Genomic DNA, 19,125 nt, shown 5'->3' with positions numbered 1-19,125 from the left:
AAAATCGCAAAGCACGACAGACATTTTTTGGACATATAAAACCTTTGTAATTAATATGGGAATTAGGCTTCCATGAACAAAATTGCATCATAAGGACCTATGACTGCGTTTAGTTATATAATTAGTGAACGTATGATAACGTTATAACATTCTATGAATCTAAATCATCGTTAGATTTTTCTTTTCCTTCCTTTCGGCGTCGGGTAAGCTTTTATTTGTTATTCACTCAATAGTACTTTAGTTAATATTATATAGATTATTCACTTTATCTTAAACTTTCAATTTAAAAAACTAAAGCTACTTTCTCTAAGAACACATTTTTCTTCATAATGAGTTGTTTGAATATTAGTGAAGGAAAAGTAATAGACCCAATTCAAAAAATAGAGGAGGGAAGAAAAGATCAAGAAGAAAAGGAAACATATAATCTAATCCCAAACTAGTTAATTATGGGCTAATTAATCCTAATTGTCCTCTAAAATGGAATCTCTCTCTCCCAAATGAAAACATGGGTTCGTCAATAGGTGCACCCCGAAATTGCTCCTGGGGTCTCCATTCGTCCCGTACGGACCCAAAAATGCTCTTGAGCGCACCCTGTGAATCATCTTTTCTTCGTTGCTTGTGGATTCTAGCTTGCTACCATTTTTTTCTTTCTTCTTTTTCTTCGTTTCTTTTTCTTTTCTACAGCAAAAGAGTCAAAGACTTTAAAGATCCGAACTTGAAGATCCACAATCTAGGGCATCAAATGAAGAAGAGGGAGCTTAAAGATCCATCATCTAGATTCTAGGACATCAAACAAAGAAGAGAGAGCTTGAAGATCCATAATCCGAGCTTGAAGATCCATAATCCAGTTTGCTACCTAGATTTTGAGCTTGAAGGTCGGAAACCCTTGGACTGGACAGTCCGACCCCTCTCGGACTGGCCCTGTCCAAGGCAATGTTTTGAGCATCGGACTGGTCAGTCCGAGACGGAGCACCTATAGGTGTCAGCAATTGACTACGGTCAAACACTCTTGGGGGGCAAGACTAAACATTAAAACAGTCAATAGGGCAAATATCTATTAATTCCACCTCAAATGTTTAACTAATTGGAACAATAACCCACAGAATATTGGGCTAACTATTACAAATGTCATGTGAAGTACTGCAGAAAACCTAAAAACAGGAAAGTATAAAATAATGAAGGGAAACCGGAAGTACAAGAGTTTGCAACTTCAACAATAGGAACTTGGATGGAATTTGCACCCAAACCTACAAATTCATCCTAAAAAATAGAAGCAATTCGATCTATAGTATCCTCGATGTTACATATTTTGAGGGGAATGATTATATCTTCCCGAATGTGAGTAGCAAAAGTTCATCATCGATCGTATTATCTGCTACCATACCATATAAAGTTGAGATATACAAATCCAAATCTTGGATTTTAATCATCAACGGAATTGAGAAGGCTGGCTCGAATACCTTGCCTTCAAATGAATGTATAATACTACAAGTAGCTACACCAATCAACTGTCATCACGATGCGTGAGCCTGTGGAGATGAGAGAGTGATCAGAAACCGGTGGATCATTTCAAAGCTGGTGAACGTTATTATAGCTGCCGGGGTGGTCCTGAGGAGATTGGTGCCACACCCACGGTAAAACCCAGCAAACCCCTCTTTCTGATATACTTGTTTGATACAATCAATCATGCCAGAATAGCGCTTTTCTGAGTGATGTCCTTGTTCTTGTAACCTCGAACGCACGACCTGTAAGTAAGATGGAATACAGCAAAATTAACCCTAACAATCAAACAAAAACAATACCTAATCATCTTAGACTTGGGGATGAAAATGAGAAATATACGTCAGAGTGCAGTAAAGTACTGCGAGTTAGAACTTCAGGGCATATTACGAGTCCATGTCTTCTTTTTTACTACGAAATATTTTCACACTCCAGAGAAAAAAGTGGAAGTTGCAAGCAAGGTGATGTACTTGATTTAATGTTTGCATGGCAAAGGAGTTTTGCTTGGTATTATTTGAGGGTCATCCAGAGCCCTTTGAGGCCCTGTAACGAGGTCCGGACTAGACATCAGTTTAATATTGACTCGTGTATTGGTGATATAGACTCGCAAATTTGCAAAAAAAAACATCGGTATCACTAATGTAAGTACATTTCAGTAATAGTACCTCATGTGGATACGTCAAAGTTGATGCTGATATTTTGGCAATTGATGAGGCAAGAGCAACATCTTGTGCACATAATGAATCAGGAGTAGTGTTATCTGATATCATCAAGTGGAGTTACTAAGGAGTCAGAATCCTTTCGAGATAAGCGAAGTACAATACAATAAGCAAATCAGAAATCAAATGGAAAAGTCAAAATAAAAGTGATACCTCGAACAGCAAGGTAGAATTTGATCTTCTCATACATTGGGAACTGAATAGCAACGTGAGTTACACCAACTAATGCAGGGACCAGACCACTGCTTTAACACAAAAGGTAATGGTAAGATAAACCTCATGAGCTAGAAACAGCTCATTCTGAAGTACAAAGCAATGAAGGTACCGAACCTATATAATCCACGAATACCCTCCTCGTAAGCTATTCTCCTCAAAGCAGACAGTGTGTTCCTATATGGCACTATTCCACTTCTCATTCCTTGGGTCTACAGAAAGAATACAAAACAAAAAGTAAATTTTCAGCGCCTAAAATTTATATAAGATTTCATAGATCAATGATGTTATGCTAGAAACAACATTTCGAGGAACCAATGTATTAGGAAGATTTTAATCATCTCCAAAGTACTGAGAATGCTAAAAAAACCACCATTTCAAAGAGATATTTATTCGTCTGAGGCTAAAAACCATTTTCTTTGTCCTGAAGGATGAATGGCATGGGAGTGTGCTTTACAAGTGGGCAAAGGTTATGTTTAACTTTATTTGCTTATACCAAGCCAACAAAAATGACATAATCACAATCTTATTTCCAGCACAAAAAATCTATACCAGATTATCGACGGTTTACTGACTTAGACTCCTTTAGGCTACAATAAGATAGCCTTCAGAATACGAATATTGGAATCCATATAGGAACTGCAAACTGCCGTTCATGGTTTAACTTTATGATCTAGATTAGGTAATATATACTTCTTATAGGATCTTTTCACCACTAAGTACAAGTACTAGAATAAGAACCCTGAAGCAAGTTATATCAGATATTATAAACAACTAGCTTTCTGTTTCATAATTGAACACAAAATATTACTCTCAACAAGAAAAGTTGAAGAGAACCATCTGCAATATATAATGAAAGTAAATACAGGCAAAACATAATTATCTCAAGTTATTGAACTTTTTGATAAGATAAAAAAATTATCATATCAAGTACACCTGTAATCTTGTCTTGACAACCCAAAGAGGATTGGTGACAATAGTAGTTGCAGCTCCGGCACCAGCAGCAGCTACCATATTTGCACCTATTGACAATTGATGACTCCCATCTACAAACAAGTATCTTAACTTAGACACAACTGCGAACCTATAAGCATCCCCAAACAACTTGACGTAATTTTCTCGAAAGATTTTTTTAGAACCACAGTTTTCTCAGTCAAGATAAACTAGTTTGTCTTGTTTAATGTATGGAAATAAGGGAAACATGGTACGAACTAACCGTCAGAGTAGAGAAAGCTTTTTAGCTGCTCATACATTGTGAAATAGACCTGCAAATATACGACAGTGCAGTTCAATAATATGAAACTTCTGAAATCTTAAGAGGCCAAGCTAACAGCACTAGAAAATCAAGTCCTTGAACAATAGATTGGTTAAACTCAGAATTCAACTTCATAGATATTTAAAATTTAAACACTTCATAGATAAGGCTCATGTGTCAATTTCCATATAAAACTAGGTAAGCTACTAAATTCACATACAACAATGAAGTATTACTCACTGCCCAGTTTGGAAGTAATGCCAATACAGTAGGAGAAAGGCCACGATACATGCCACGAACTCCCTCTCTTCGAAAAATTTGTTCCAAACTCCCAATAATGAGTCTTCCTGTATACAAGTATACGAGAATAATGCAACTCCTTAGATTTACTTAAAGGAACCATAAAGGAAGCAAGCAAAGACTTCCAGACGAGCAAAGCCTCCCAATCGAGCAACTCAGGTACAATTTTCTTAAAAATGTACATTATCACTTAAATACGGATTCTTCAAGAGCTTAGATCACTCCATAAACTTCCAACTTCCATAACGTTTCTACTTCCTAATAGAAGAGTGTCATTTTTACAGGGAATTGAACCCCTTTTTGAAATGAATTATGGGTATTGGGAATCATGATTCAGAAAGTTCAGATTGGTAACAAACTAATATCAAGTGAATACTAAAACCTAAAAGAGGAAACTATTTGAAACAGATTTAGATCCTTAGACCTCAAACAAACAATTGTGTATTAAAAAGTCAAAAGAACATACCTTTAGGAAGATTAGGCAACCCATGAACCTGAAATCTTGTTTTAATGACATCCAATGGACAAACAAAAGTAGCAGCAATAACCCCTAAAACATAAAAAAAAAAATCCCCAATTCAATAAATTAATAAACACAAAATACCCTAATTGTAAAATTGAGTTTGAAATCGAATAGTAAAAGAATTCAATTCACTTTACCAGCAGCGGCACCAGCACCAGCATTACAAAGAAGTCCTCTGGTAGTAGGAGTATGGGGAGATTGACAAGACATTGCTGAAATTTGAAGAAGAAAGTTCAAAACTTGAAAGGGTTTTATTGAAATCTAGGGTTTCCTCTGACGAGGGAAAGATCTGAGAAAACCAGAATTGCATTGCCAAGAGGTCCACCTGTGTGATTTGTTGATAACCAAATGAAAGAAATTTAAATTGAAAAAAAACTGAATTGAGAAGTTTACTATGGTGGGGTGGGAACGGGGATTAGGGTTTCGATGAGATCTATAACAGCAAAAGTAAATCCCCCTAAAATTAAGAAGTTTATCTGAAATCGGATTTTAGGGATGAACTTTAGAGAGGGAAAAAAGGGAGAATACTAACAACCCGCGGGTTTTCACCTGATTCCTCCGAAATAGAAATACGTATATAGACCGTACTAAACTCTCTTGGTCATTATCATAAAAATAATTAGAGTTGGGTCAAAAAAAAATTGTGAAGTTTGAATGGAGATAAAAATCCAACCAAATAGAAAACTCAACCGATATTGAGAGTGAGAAAAAAAAACGAAGATTGTTGATTCATCACCCAACTGAAAGAAAGTCAGTGATGGTTTAGTAGGTATTGTCCAAAACGATGGGAACGGTCGATTGGAGAAAGTGAAGACCGGAAAGATCGATTGGCAGAAAAAGTGGTCAAATTGTTTCGGAGACGAAAATTAACAAAACATGCCCACGTGCTTTAGAAGTAGGCTCCCCCTGAATGGGAGAAGTTATTGGTGCCTCCCAAAATCACGTGGACATGAACCATGCGTGAGATGGAAGTGCCTCCCAAAACCATGTGAAGAGGAACTAGGTTTTATGATGAACATATATCCAATTGAAATTGCTGCCGTTATGATAGAATTAATCTTCATGTTTGTATTGACGAGAGAGAGAGAGAGAAAGCAGAGATTTTGATGGGATATCGATTCAATTTATTAACTAGAACTTTCCCATTTTTCAATATTCTTGACTGACTAGTATATTGTGATAGGTACTAAAAAGTGGAAAAAACTGATGGGATATTAATGAAGTTAACAGTGGCCGAAAATGGTACAATTTCCTGTAACCATGTGAAGAGGAAGTGATAGTTGTTATGAGTTTTGAAAGAAATTCAATGGACGGGGAATGATGATTGAATCACGCAGACAATTAACAAGGAACTGATGATACAAAGACGCATGCAAAAGGGTCAGGAACCAATCTTGATGTTGTTATAATGTTCTCTGTCACTCCATATTGGACATAAAACGTTTGAATGAAATATGTAATTTCGGTTTCTTGATACGAAAGAATGGAAAAACGTTGGAATTGGCAGAAACTTGTATGATGAATGATTAACCTGCTCGGAAAAGTATCAAAGTTCTTTGATGAATCGGTTGACGGGACCGTAGGAGATGATGTTGATGAAGCAGAAACCCTAAATCTTTGAATTGGAATAGGATGTCGATTGAAGGAAAAAGATTATTGAAGTAAGAGATAGAGCTTACTTGATTACTTGAGTGAACAAGATAACGCTATGGTGTTAAGAAGATGATTTCAGAAACTTGGAATCACAGCTATTAGAAAAATACGAGAGGGAATCACAACGATTAGAAAAAATACGGCGGAAGAGTGCGGAATGAACAATCCAGAAACTTGGATTGTGATTCGGATTGATGGAAGCCGAGAGAGAGACGAGTGAGGGAGGGAAAAGATTTTATGAAAATCATGCTTCTCTTTGATTTGAGTATAGTGCAACCCTTGACTAGATTGATGGAAGCATGAGAAGGAAAAAGGATTATTAGGTCTAAACGACCCAATCTACCACAATCAATGCTACTGTCTTGAATAGAATTTCTTCTTGAAAATCCAAAAGAAGATGACAAAAAAAAAAACTTGGATATTTGAAAATAATCAGCTAAGAGATTGAACCGTTATTAATTACAACGACAAAAAAATCGTAGATTGTGGAAGCGAAATATGAAGCAAGACTGAAATCGAAACCTACTCAGATACCATGTGAAAAGGGATGAACCTCTTGATAATAGAAGAGATGGTGAGACAGAGAGATGGATTGATAGAGGTGAACATAAAGTAAAGAGAATGTAACGACACAATAGTTAACGAGGTTCGGTCGGATATTCACGACCTACATCCTCGGAGAAAGCCGGAACGGCTACATACTTTATTATCCACAATTGTGGTGATTCGTTACAATGATTATATTCGAATGCTTAAACTCTTAGAACCCATCTCTTATTTATAGGGTTTAGGGTTTCCTAGTTTCTCCTAACTAAACTAGGAAACTATATAATCTCTACTCAATATTACTATACAAGAGATATCCTAAATATATCTTCGATATCTTTCATATCTTCAATATCTTGGGCTCATCTTGGTCGTCGGATCTCTTGATGTCGATCCTCCTCATCTTCATATATCTTGGACGGTTGATCTTGGTCCATATATCCTAACACAACTCCTACATATAGAGATGAACATAGGTTAGTAAACATTACTACTTCACTGCATAATCAAAACCAAATAAATTCTTAGTTTTGAATCACTTCAAACACCTTAGTTTGGGTGAATTAGAACACATAGAAAGCTCTAGTTTATTAGCACCTATGTAGTCTGTCTTGGCCGAGATGGCCAAGAATCTCGTGTCATTTCGACCAGTTCTTTCTTGCTGCCTTTGGTTGTTAGTAAACATCAGAAAGTGTTCTTGATATTATTAGTATTTGAATTGGGTAGGTAATTGATGGGAAGAAAATCAATAAATCTGTAAAAAAGATGACACCATATACTGATATTGGTATTTCAATTGGGTAATGTCATTCAAATCTCTCGTGGGCATTTTCTCAAATAGTTTGTCTACTAACATTAAATAAATAAATTTCACCATGAAAACAAACACTTCTCAGCAGAGAATATAGTAAATTGAACTTTTCTTGAAAACCCATATTAACGGGATCTCAATACCCTTGAATATTGGTAGCTGACCACATCAATTCTCAATACCCTTGAAAACATCAAATTAAAATTAAATAAATTGAGGGGTAAAACTAGAGAAAAAAAAAAAAAAAGTAAGGAAGCCAACCAAAAATAAAACACTAAAACTAGTGTCGGCTATTTCATTAAAAAAAAAAAAAAGAAGAAACTAGTGTCGGCGTGTACTGAAATATAAACAATATGAAAAGTTGATGAGTCCATCAAGAGATAAATACTCCTCCTAACAGAATTGGGAAGAGAAAGTCTTGGAGAAGTATAAAACTTCAAATTAGAGGAAAAGAAGAGTCGATCTTTTGGAACAATTCTAGTCAACACACTCTGTTGTTTTCTCTTTCTATCTCTTAATCAATGGATACTTCTCAAACTCAGGAAGAAGATCAACAACAAGTAAGTTATTTTATCTTTTTACCCATTCTCACTTTCTTCTCTCTTCTCAAACTCAAGGAGATGAAAAACTCTGTTGTTTATGATCCATGTTCTGTTTTAGATTCTGCAAGAAAATAGATTTTAAAAGAAACCCATTAAAGATTAATGGAATTGAATTCATGGGTTTGTTTTTCTTTTTGTTGTTGAGGAGATGATGAAAGAACAAGAGATATCAAATGCAATGTCGAATAGTATTAGTATTGAGGAACAGAGTAATATTGGTTTACCTCCTTCTAAATTTCCATCTGGACTTAGAGTTATGGTTGTTGATGACGATGAGGATGAGGAGTTTATAAGAATGCTTAAATATTGTGGATACGAAGGTATTGTTATTTTGGACTAGTTCTTGAAATCTGAATCCGAAAACCCTAGAATTTTTGTTTGATTTCAATAGGGATTATCTTATACTTATCTATAAATTTACATGTTCTATTTGATATTTTTCAGCTACCACATTCTCTTCTGCTATGGAAGCATTGTCTTTCATTATAGAGAAGGAAAACGAAATTGATATCGTTCTAAGTGGTATTGACATGGATGATTCGGATGGAATCGAGCTTCTCGATTACATATCAAAAGACACGGACATTATTCTTATCAGTTAAGTATTAAATCAGTCACGTTGTCATATCTATAAAACCCTAATGATTTATACATCCTAAACTTTATTATATGTATATTGTTGCAGTAATGTCAAATGAATATAACAACGATATTCTCACGAAGAGTGTTGAACTAGGAGCATGTGATTACATGATAAAACCAATTGATTTCAATCGTGTACAAACTCTTTGGCTGCACGCGGAGCGGAAAAGAAGAAACATTTGAAGAAAGCATAGCAATATGATGTAGAGAGATTTTCATAAAATAACTCGAGAATTTTTAGATATCTAATAATCTAGTTATTTTAGTAGTTTCGTATTTTTATTAGTAGATAATTAATATTTTTAACCGTTTTATTTTTTTAGGAAACTAGTATTTTATTTATTTAGAAGTTGTTTATTAGAGTTTGACTAGGTTAAGGAAACCCTAATGCTATATAAAGGGGTTTCAATGGTTGTTTAGCTTAATTAACTTTAATCAATAAAGTTCAAGTATTTTAGTTTAAATCTTCTTAGTTTTGATTCTATAGTCTTTAGACGAAGATCAAAGGCTTTTTTCTATAGTTCACACTAATTTTGGTATGGCACATTTTGGTATGACACATTGGTGCGGAGTTCTCTTGGTCCAGCAACCAAGAAGTTGTTGGACCGATTCCTTATTAGTCCAGATTGGGAAGATAAATTTCCCCTTGTGGTTCAAACTATTTTGCCTAGAATGGTCTCGGATCATTCTCCAGTTCACTTGAGGACTGAGATTCCTAAGGCGCAGCATGCTCCATTTAGGCTGGAAGAAATGTGGATGTTAGAGGAGGACTTTCGAGATAATGTTAAGCAGTGGTGGAGTGAGTGCACCCCCAATGGCACGCATAGTGAGATCCTGTGGAGGAAGCTTCAGTTCGTTAAAGAGAAACTCAAAGCCTGGTCGAAGGTAAAATATAAAAGCTTGCAAGCTAGGCTTAAGAGCCTAAAGGATAAGATAGGAGAGTGGGACGCAGAAGAAGAAAGGTGTACTTTATCCTAGCAAGTCTTCGAGGAAAGGAAGTTAGCTAGGGTGGAGTTAGACAAGTTGTTGAATCTGGAGGAGATTAGTCTTAGACAGAAGTCTAGAGTTCAATGGCTTAAAGGAGGAGACAGAAATTCGGCTTATTTCCATAAAATCATCAACTGTCGTGCAAGAAGAAATAGAATCAGCAACTTGGAGAGCAACGGGTCGGTGATTTCTGAAGATAAGGAGCTTGAATTGGCAGCTAATAATCATTTTAGCTCTTTATATACTGAGAATAGATTCTGGAGACCTTCTATTGAGCATATGGAGCTGCCTAAGATTAATCCAGAGTATGGCTCATTCCTAGAAGCTGATTTCAAGGAAGATGAGGTTAAAACAACTATGAAGGAGCTAACTAGGGATAAGGCTTCAGGCCCCGATGGGTTCCCTCTTAGCTTCTATATCAGATTCTGGGATATCATTAATCAGGAAGTCATGGCAATGGTGATAGAGTTCTCAGAGTCGGCCAGAGTTGATTGGAGACTAAACCATACTTTTATTGTCTTGATTCCTAAAAAGGAGGAGGTTAAGTCATTCTCGGACTTTAGACCTATTAGTCTAGTAAGTGGAATTTACAAGATTGTGTCGAAGGTGCTGGCTACTAGGTTGAAAGTGGTTATGGATGTATTAATTTCTCCATTACAAGGAGCCTTCGTGGCAGGTCGTCAGATTTTAGATGGTATTTTGATCGCCAATGAACTCATAGATTCGAGAAGGAAACAACGGGGATCAGGGGTTGGTTATCAAAATAGACTTAGAGAGAGCATACGACAGAGTGGCTTGGGATTTTCTGTACCAAGTGATGGAAAAAATGGGGTTCGGGTATAAGTGGCGATCTTGGGTGTTCGGGTGTGTTAGCTCGGCTTCTTTCTCGATCCTTCTAAATGGTACCCCTTCCAGGCCTTTCCAAAGTTCTAGGGGTTTGAGGCAGGGGGATCCTTTATCCCCTCTGTTGTTTTTGTTGGTGGCCGAGGCCTTGAGTCATTGCCTCCGAGAGGCAGAGCGAAAACAGTGGGTGCAGGGCTTCAAGGTGCATGATCATGGGACAGCAGTTAATCATCTTCAATTTGCGGACGATACTCTTTTCTTCCTAGAAGATTCGATGACACGGGTAGCCAAGCTTAAGGACATCTTGATTTGGTTTGAGATAACCTCTGGATTGAAAGTGAATTACTCAAAATCAGTCATAATGCCGGTCATCCAAAATGCTCTCATGAAGGCTCAGGTCAATGCTTTAGGCTGTGTGGTGGGGTCTTTACCTTCTAACTACCTTAGACTCCCATTAGGTCAGTCGTACAAATGCAAGGCTATATGGGACCCGGTAATTGAGAGGGTGAATAAGAGACTATCCTCATGGAAAGCAAAAACTCTCTCGAGAGGTGGGAAGCTTACTCTTATTAAGTCGGTTCTCTCGGCCCTTCCTATCTACTACCTGTCTCTCTTTAGTATGCCCTCCTCAGTTCTCAAGGTGATAGATAGAAAGATGTGTAAGTTCTTATGGGACGATAAGGAGAACTCTAAAAGAATCCATTGGGTAGCTTGGGAGTCCGTGTGCAAGGACTTGGAGGCAGGGGGTTTGGGAATCAAGGACTTAAAGAGGATGAATGATGTCCTACTCACTAAATGGCTATGGAGATTTGCAAAAGAAAAGGAAGCTTTATGGAGGAATATTACAGATGAAAAGTTTGGGAGCTCTAAAGGGGGCTGGAGGTAGGGCAGCATAAAATCTCTGTTTGGATGTGGGCTTTGGAAGGGGATATCGGCTATAGAGAAACACTTCCTTAGTATAACTAAGTGGGTTCTGGGCGATGGGGAGTGCATTAGCTTCTGGGAGGATGTTTCGTGCTCACATATTCCCCTCAAGGAGATATACCCAGCTATCTACTTTATCTCAACCTCACAGCAGGACTTGATTAAAAATCATTACAACCGATCCTTAGGCTCATGGGATATTCGTACAAGAAGAAGTTTGAATGATTGGGAGATCTCAATCTATGCAGACCTATTGAGATCGCTGGACCATCATGTGCCAATAGAGGATATGGAGGATGTGAGGGTCTGGGCTAAGGATGAAGAGGATAAGCTCTCGGTCAGGAACTGTTATGCTAGGCTCAACCTCATCTCAACCCAGTCGGTGGATACGTTTGATTTCAGATCCCTTTGGTCCAGCAGTATCTCTCCTAGGTAAGTTTTATGGTCTGGGCAGCAGCTCTAGGTAAGTTGCCTACGGTGGATAATCTAAAAAGGAGAGGTTGGACTATGCCTAATAGATGTGGAAGGTGTAATCAGGAGGAAGAATCAGTGTCCCACTTGTTCATTCATTGCCCGGAGGCTGACAATCTATGGCAACTCTTCATTGGGTCGCTAGGGGTCAGTTGGTATCTTCCCAGATCTCTCATTCAGCTCTTAGCTCAGTGGAGGAAGATTCCTATGAAGAAATCAAAGCGTAATCTATGGGCTCTGGTCCCATTAGCAGTCTGTTGGTGTATCTAGAAGGCTAGGAATGAGGGCATCTTTAAGGACTCTACTCGTGCCTTCAAGGTGGGGGAGGAGGATGTATTGGGGGTTCTTTTCCATTGGAGTAGGTCCCTGGGCTGGGCTAGGGCGTATTCATACTTAGACTTCGTGTCGAATTGGGGGGTATAATGAGCATGTAATCTTGTTATCGTGCACGCCCCTCCACCATTGTACAGTCTTATTCTTTCTTTTCCTTTATATTAATTCAAAAGTTAAAAAAAAAACACATTGTCACATCCTTTCTTCATCTCCTTAGAATGTATTTATCGGGAATAACTTCTACTTCGTTTCTACATAATACCACAGGTGAATGTCGGCACAATATTCTCATAAACTAGACTTAGTCATCAAGATATGCCATATCTAGTACGACAAAACACAATGTCAATCAAATAAGTTCACCTCCGAATTATCGATGCGTTATCTGTCTGTCTTGAGTACTATCAAGGTAAGGGTAAAAATAAGATATTTTACGATTTTTAAACTAAGATTTAACAATTTTTACGAACTCTTATCAAACGTTAAGATTATATTCTGCATTACCAGCCAGCCTATAGAGCAATGGCTTTGAGATCCAACTTGTATTCTAAATTCACAGTAGATACAATATTCCTGGAAATATGAAAAGTTTCAGTAAAAATGGTAACAGATTTAAAAATGGCAACATAAGTATAATACTAAAAAGAGTTATTTTCTATTTGGCCCCCTACTTTGTGACTAGTTTCTTTTACGGCCCCCAGTTTTTCGTTAATTCAAATATTACCCCCTTTTTTAATGTAAATGTCATAACTACCCTTCCTATAATTTTTTTTTTTCAAAATAGAATTAAATAGAAAATGTAAATTTCCACCCCACTTCCACCTCACATCTCTCTACAGGTAAGTTAGCAAGCTCCACTGGTTGGCTCCCTTCTAATTAAGGTGAGATCAGCCATGTTATTACTTGTTTTCCTGATTGTTAGATCGACAATTCCAACAGCGTAAATTTACATTAAAAAATCTTGATAGGTAAGTTAGCAAAATTACTCAACAGGAGAGAGTTGGAACAGTTCCAATGGATTCTTGGCAAGATCCACTGGTTGGCTCCCTTCTAATTAAGGTGAGATCAGCCATGTTATTACTTATTTTTCTGATTGTTAGATCGAACAATTCCAACAACGTATGAGCAGTGGGAATACCTAACAAAAGCAACAACACTCTTGTCACTTCTCAATGTAATCTAAGTAGAAGGGACATCTAGATGAGTATTTAAGGTTACTTATAAAGTGGTAATTACAAAATGAACACTGATAAAATGATTCTATTAAGACAGAGAGTAGTTTGTCTCAATGCCTCATACATATGTCCAAAGGGTGTAAACCAAATCATGTCTTTTATCCTGAGTTAAAATCAACATCCTCGGCGTTAGAGGAACATTGATTTCATAAACTAAATTGATTCACACAACAAAACAGAAATGGGTATTGTATAAAAATATTATTGTAGTTATAGCAATTATTATACTTTTGACATTTGAAATTGATATTTCTACAAGATTACAGTAATAACAACCAGATATCAATATCAAAAGGGTTGGCTTAATAATGAAATTGGAGGAGACTACTTCGTGTAGGGCAATACTGAAAGTCTAAATTCACAAAATTTCTTAACCCCCCTCCCCACGCCCCCCTATGATCTCTGTCTTCTTCGATTTGGAGGAATGAGCTGATGTTAGGAAGGCAATAAGAAGAACAAAAATGGGAGAATTACTGAAACCCACACTTTTGATAATGCGTTTACTGAAACCACCCACTTTCATTAGTAATTAATGAAACCCCCCACTTTCGTTAGATTTAACGGAAAATCTGGGTTAGTGCTTGTCTATTTACTTCATTGCCCTTAGTGCTTGTGTATTTACTTAACGAAAACCCTCCACTTTTATTAGTAATTACTGAAACCCCCTATTTTGATTAGTAATTACTGAAACCTTCCGCCTTCTTTAGAGAGAGATAATTCCGAGTTGTCTCCCTCTCTAAAGATTGTCGAACCCAGGTAATACATCTCTCTCTCTCTATCTTTCTCTCTCTCGTACTGATCGAACTACCCTTTAATCGAATTAGGGTTCTTCGAATTAGGGAAATCAATACACAATTTCTGCAATTTCGAGTTGTCTCTCTCTCTCTAAAGATTGTCGATTGGAGCTGCAGTTATTCGAGTTAGGAATCTTCGAATTAGTGGTGTACTCCATTAGAACTTCAATTTGGAGCTAGGATTCTTCGACTTAGGGATTTATGCAACTAGGTTTCCATTTTTGTCTGAAATTGACCATTAATTTGTTCCAGTAAAACAAAAGGTGGGGGTATCAGTCATTACTAATAAAAGATGGGGGTTTCAGTAAACGCATTACCAGAAGGTGGGGTAAAATGTAAGAGGGAAAGAAAGTAATATTGAAAATATCAAAGTTAAATCTCACGAAAGTGAGGGGTTTCAGTAATTACTAATAAAAGTGGGGGGTTACAGTAAATGTATTATCAAAAGTGGAGAATTTCAGAAATTCTCCCAACGAAAACTTTTGCGTGCTCAAAATTGGGGCACAAAAACCCACACTCTTTTTTAATTTTGGGATGATAGAGAAACAAGCTTGATCTTGGCCATTGAGTCATCAAGATGGTGAAGATTAGGGGTGGAAATTGAGCGGGTATGGATGTCCATGGGCACTTGAAGCATCGGGTCGGGCACCAAATTTCAACGTCTATTAGGGTAAGCGGGTTAATCGAGCGGGCAATTTTAAAATTCGCCTTGCCCATTACCCGCCCACACCCATTAAGAAGCTCGGGTAATTCGGGTAGGGCCGGGAGGGTAAAGGGTAATCTCATGACTTTAAAAAATTCACTTTTTCCTCTCATTTTATAAAGTCTCCAAACATCTTCCTGATTCTAAAGAGACAATGTGGGATTAAAACTAGAATTTATTTGAGTTGTTTTTTTTAGGAATTTGATCTCACATCGAAAACTAATGAAGAATTCTCATGAAATATAATATAAACTTATCCCACTTTTTGCTCCCTAATGTGACATGAAAATGTCACATTTGGAGAGCCTAACTTAGACTAATTAGTTCGTTTTGAGCATTATAAATAATATTTTATGTGTTTTCCATGTTAGGTACCTATTTTGGAGTTTGCTCTCTGTTTTTGGGGGTGATCCTTCCGGTACGAAGAGATCGTATTTTTTTGGGGAAGAGAGCGTGTCCTGTGAAGGACGATGTGGGGGGCCTTTTATAGGTGAAGTTAGGCCGACTGTGATTAGTGGCGGTTGTGAGGCGGTGGCCGTCAAACCGTAATAGAAGTTGCCTCTTTTGCTATCTAGGGTTTCTCTTCGATCTATCCCAGATCTTTGATAAGTGAAAGTTCCTAAGTTCAATGATACTTTGTATATATCTTGTCGGAGTGATAGAATCTAAAGGAGGAGTTTCCCCCTTTAGATACGTGGAGTCCAATCGGGCTTAAAAACTTCAAGATGCGTGACCGACTGAGATCTTTCTAGGAAGTCTGGGATTAAGTCATTAGGTCGCGCAGCGCTGATATCTCCCCAGTTCTGGGCATAAGATATAACCCGAACTTGTGGAGACCCCCCTTATTCCTTTAGAGATCCCAAGGCTGATCTGTCCATGCCAATGGCGTTTTGTGCAGAGTTGGTTCATTTTGGCCGACCTTCTAGTTAGAGAGAGAGAGATGAGTGAAAAAAAAAATTTAAGTTTGAAGGTCGTCGGCCGGAAAATTTTCCGGCCGGCAACCTTCATCGGAGAAGAGAGTGGTGACTTGGAGAGAGAGAGGGAGGTGAGTTGGAGAGAGAGGTGACATGGAGAGAGATGAGTGGTGGAGAGGGAATTGAGGTGGAATTTAGGTTTATTTTATTTTATTTTGAAAATACATTAATATGAGGGGTAGTTATGACATTTGTCTGAAAATAGGGGGTCATATTTGAATTTAAAGCTTGTCACAAAGTAGGCATCAAATAGGAATTAACTCATCATTTTATGTGCCCAAAACGAGAGAAAAAGATTTCAAGCAAATCAAATGACAAGTTGAGTCAATGACGAGTCCGACGGTGAAAACGGAAGTCAATTTCGAGTTCGGACGGGGAAGTTATGAAAGAAAAAAGTTCGAGGGTGTTTTAGTCCTTTGTGACAATTTGAAGATGTAGAGACAAGGATGGAGGCACATCTAGGTTTCTAAATCAAGTCCAAAAGCCACACAAGTCCAAAGAAGAATGACAAGGAAGATTTTATGAGCACACTCCCTTTATGGATCCAAGTCAACAAAGTCTAAGGAAATTGACTAAGTCTTGACATAGGGTTTTAGTAGTAAGAGGGCACTATTCATCTTCTTCTTCATCAACAATCAAACAACAAAGTAGAGAGAGAAAAGAGGCTAAAGCTTTGAGGGTTTCTTGAGTTTCAAAGGCTTGAAAGAGAACAAGAGAGAGAAAAGGGTGGCTAGGGTTTTCAAGCTTCTTCATCACTAAAGTTCAAGCTTTGAGAGGGGCTTGAAAGAGAGGGTAGAAAGAGAGAAGAACGGAGGAGAAGCCGGCCAAAGCTTGGCCGGCCAAGCTAGGCCGGCCAAAGTCTTGGCCGGAACAAGGAAGCACGGGACGCGTCCTCGGGAGCTGTTCGGAGCACGGGACGCGTTCACGGGAGACCAGCAGCTGCTCCCGCAGCAAGGAGCAGCTGGCCACAGGACAGAGCTGCTGTCCTCACAGCAGCTCGGACAGCTTATGATGCAGCTCGGAACGGCACTAGATCCGGCACTAGGGACGCGTCTGCAGGTCGGGACGGCACCAGGGACGCGCGCACGGGATTCATCCGGCTCGGATCAAGCTATTTGGCCGGATTTTCAAGCTTTTTGGCCGGAGACTTGGCCGGATTTTCTTGCTTTTCTGGCAACCTTCTTGGTCCGAAAACTTAGGGCTTTTACTCCCCTCATCCTTGGCTAGCTTCTCATGTGGCTTGATTTGATTTTGGATAAGAAATTTCTACAGAGAGAAAGCTAGGTTAGCTTTAATGGAGGTTTGTGATAAATGGAGAAGATGATGGGGACTGCTAAGGGGAACTCTGTTTTTTACTCGGGGACATTATTTTGGCAACTTTAAAGGGAATCCAGAATTTGCTAAGGGGAGATCGGCTGCAACTAAAGACTTATATTTTTCGACGATCTTAACCTTGAACCACATCGAAAAAGGGGGATTCTCTTATCATTTTTTTTTCATTTATTGTTCATTCAACATTTTAGCTAACTCTTGTATTCGGATATTTTTGAAACATGATTTGTTTTCATGTGAGTTTAATTGACTTCGTCTAATTTCATAAATTAGAAGTCTTGATCTTAATCGTCTATTGACACAAAGTTTGATAATGTGTACTTAGTTTGATAATCGATGCTTACTAACCTTTGATCGATTATACTTAGTTTGACGCATTATACTTATTAGTATCATACTTGTTCATTTCAATTCATTAGATGGTGTGTGTAAGTTTGATAGTCGATGCTTAGTGACGTTTGCTCGATTATGCTTAGTTGGACACATGATGCTTAGGATTGTCAATGTGGGTGAAGTTAATTACATTTCCATGCGAATAGATTATTAGTAGTTGTCACTCTCGATCTTGTGGATCGAAGTATCCCTCTCGATCTATGTTTGCCCGAATCGATTCTTACCGTCTCCCGACTCTTGTACCTCCTACACTTCTCTCGAATCTCTCTCGCCCGTTTACTTTTATAATTTAGTTTACTTATTTGTTTCTCTTATTGCTTATTCATTCAAACCCCCCCGTTTATCTTGTTGCTTTCTAATTTTTGTCTAAGTAAGCCTTTAATATCTAAATAGACGGATAAAATCCTTCGATATCCAAACTACCTTCCTATCCTTGGATCGACTCCGATTTTACCGGGTACTACTTGATACCTCCGCTTGGGTGTGCAACTTTTCGGGTACATCAAGTTTTTTGCGCCGCTGCCGAGATAGGTTTAGTAGTTTGGACACCGTTTGTTGTTTTATTCATTAGTCTTGTGTTATTTGCTTCTTAGGCGTTTTTATTTATTTGTTTTTTTGTAGTTTCTTAATTTCATTTTTTTTAGGTATCGTATCAAGAAAAGAGTCAAAAGTGACATAAAGGCGAAGGGAAATGAAGGAATCGAGAAGCTTAAGAAGAAAGACGAACGAAACGAGAGGAACACTCGATAGTATCGCATTCTATCTCATCCTTTTTACTTGTGTGTGATTGTTTAGTATATAAGTGTTAGTCCCCATTTTGTGATTGTGTGTTAGTATCCTTGAACATTGTGAGATCATGGCAAGTTGGTCATTTGATGAGAATGACCTTATGCTAACCCTTTTCAACACTAGTCGACCATCTACAAGTAATCAGGACTACTCAAACTTCTATAGGTATGCCCGACTAGTGATGGGAATAGGCGAGTTGAGCCTGACCGACCTAGGATGGTCATGGGTGAATATCAACGGATGTATGTTTTAGGGATTATGAGCATGAGGGTAATCAATCCCTTAAGAGTCTTTGAGACTATCGACGAGAATTTGGGATGACCACACCTTTATGTATGGATTTGTCATTTCATAATAACCGTAGTTCCATTAGTATTGATCGACGACGTCGAAGTCATCGTGACTATCGACAAGCATATATGAACGGTTCACTTAGTGATGACAATTCTCGACTCAATGACTCCATTCAAAGAGTCGAGTCTATGTATCTACATGACGGTAGTGAAGAAAGGACAATGAAGACCACTTGACGGACTATTGTCTCATGATCCGTATTCTGCGAGAGTCTTCATCTAGTTATACT

At 38.0% G+C, this 19,125-nt stretch overlaps 2 protein-coding genes across 3 annotated transcripts; one reads left to right on the top strand and one right to left on the bottom strand.

The window, feature by feature from the left end:
- Positions 1–1,042: 1,042 nt before the first annotated feature.
- Positions 1,043–6,913, bottom strand: LOC147554916 (nicotinamide adenine dinucleotide transporter 1, chloroplastic-like). Its single transcript, XM_086659997.1, has 9 exons — positions 4,648–6,913; positions 4,454–4,537; positions 3,928–4,034; positions 3,649–3,697; positions 3,369–3,478; positions 2,550–2,644; positions 2,373–2,461; positions 2,166–2,260; positions 1,043–1,745 (listed from the first exon to the last, which is right to left on the bottom strand). Exons 1-9 carry the CDS (start codon positions 4,718–4,720, stop codon positions 1,515–1,517), a joined length of 933 nt encoding a protein of 310 aa, XP_086516123.1. The 5' UTR covers positions 4,721–6,913; the 3' UTR covers positions 1,043–1,514.
- Positions 6,914–7,769: 856 nt separating this feature from the next.
- Positions 7,770–9,228, top strand: LOC147554915 (two-component response regulator ORR26-like). 2 transcript variants are annotated; one of them, XM_086659999.1, is made up of 4 exons: positions 7,770–8,080; positions 8,271–8,442; positions 8,567–8,719; positions 8,808–9,228. In XM_086659999.1, exons 1-4 carry the CDS (start codon positions 8,042–8,044, stop codon positions 8,945–8,947), a joined length of 504 nt encoding a protein of 167 aa, XP_086516125.1. In that variant the 5' UTR covers positions 7,770–8,041; the 3' UTR covers positions 8,948–9,228. The 2 variants fall into 2 exon arrangements, with proteins under 2 accessions (XP_086516125.1, XP_086516124.1); XM_086659998.1 differs by having other exon boundaries at positions 7,923–8,080; positions 8,268–8,442.
- The last annotated feature ends 9,897 nt before the right edge of the window (positions 9,229–19,125 follow it).

This window comes from Eschscholzia californica, unplaced genomic scaffold (genome assembly GCF_041429995.1).
Source record: "Eschscholzia californica isolate CP2 unplaced genomic scaffold, dmEscCali1.0.p SCAF_2, whole genome shotgun sequence".
NCBI classification, from domain to species: domain Eukaryota; kingdom Viridiplantae; phylum Streptophyta; class Magnoliopsida; order Ranunculales; family Papaveraceae; genus Eschscholzia; species Eschscholzia californica.
The sequence above is the reverse complement of the archived record's forward strand: the minus strand, read 5'-3'. Positions and strand labels throughout refer to the sequence as shown.

Bases quoted from the DNA above. Each gene is read 5' to 3' on its own strand.
- LOC147554916 (XM_086659997.1), bottom strand. From the start codon at position 4,720: ATGTCTTGTCAATCTCCCCATACTCCTACTACCAGAGGACTTCTTTGT. The intron at 4,538-4,647 runs GTAAAGTGAATT...TTTATGTTTTAG, and splicing joins TGGTGCTGGTGCCGCTGCTG to GGGTTATTGCTGCTACTTTT. The intron at 3,479-3,648 runs GTTAGTTCGTAC...ACTTGTTTGTAG, and splicing joins AAGCTTTCTCTACTCTGACG to ATGGGAGTCATCAATTGTCA.
- LOC147554915 (XM_086659998.1), top strand. From the start codon at position 8,042: ATGGATACTTCTCAAACTCAGGAAGAAGATCAACAACAA. The intron at 8,081-8,267 runs GTAAGTTATTTT...TTTGTTGTTGAG, and splicing joins AGGAAGAAGATCAACAACAA to GAGATGATGAAAGAACAAGA. The intron at 8,720-8,807 runs GTTAAGTATTAA...ATATTGTTGCAG, and splicing joins CACGGACATTATTCTTATCA to TAATGTCAAATGAATATAAC.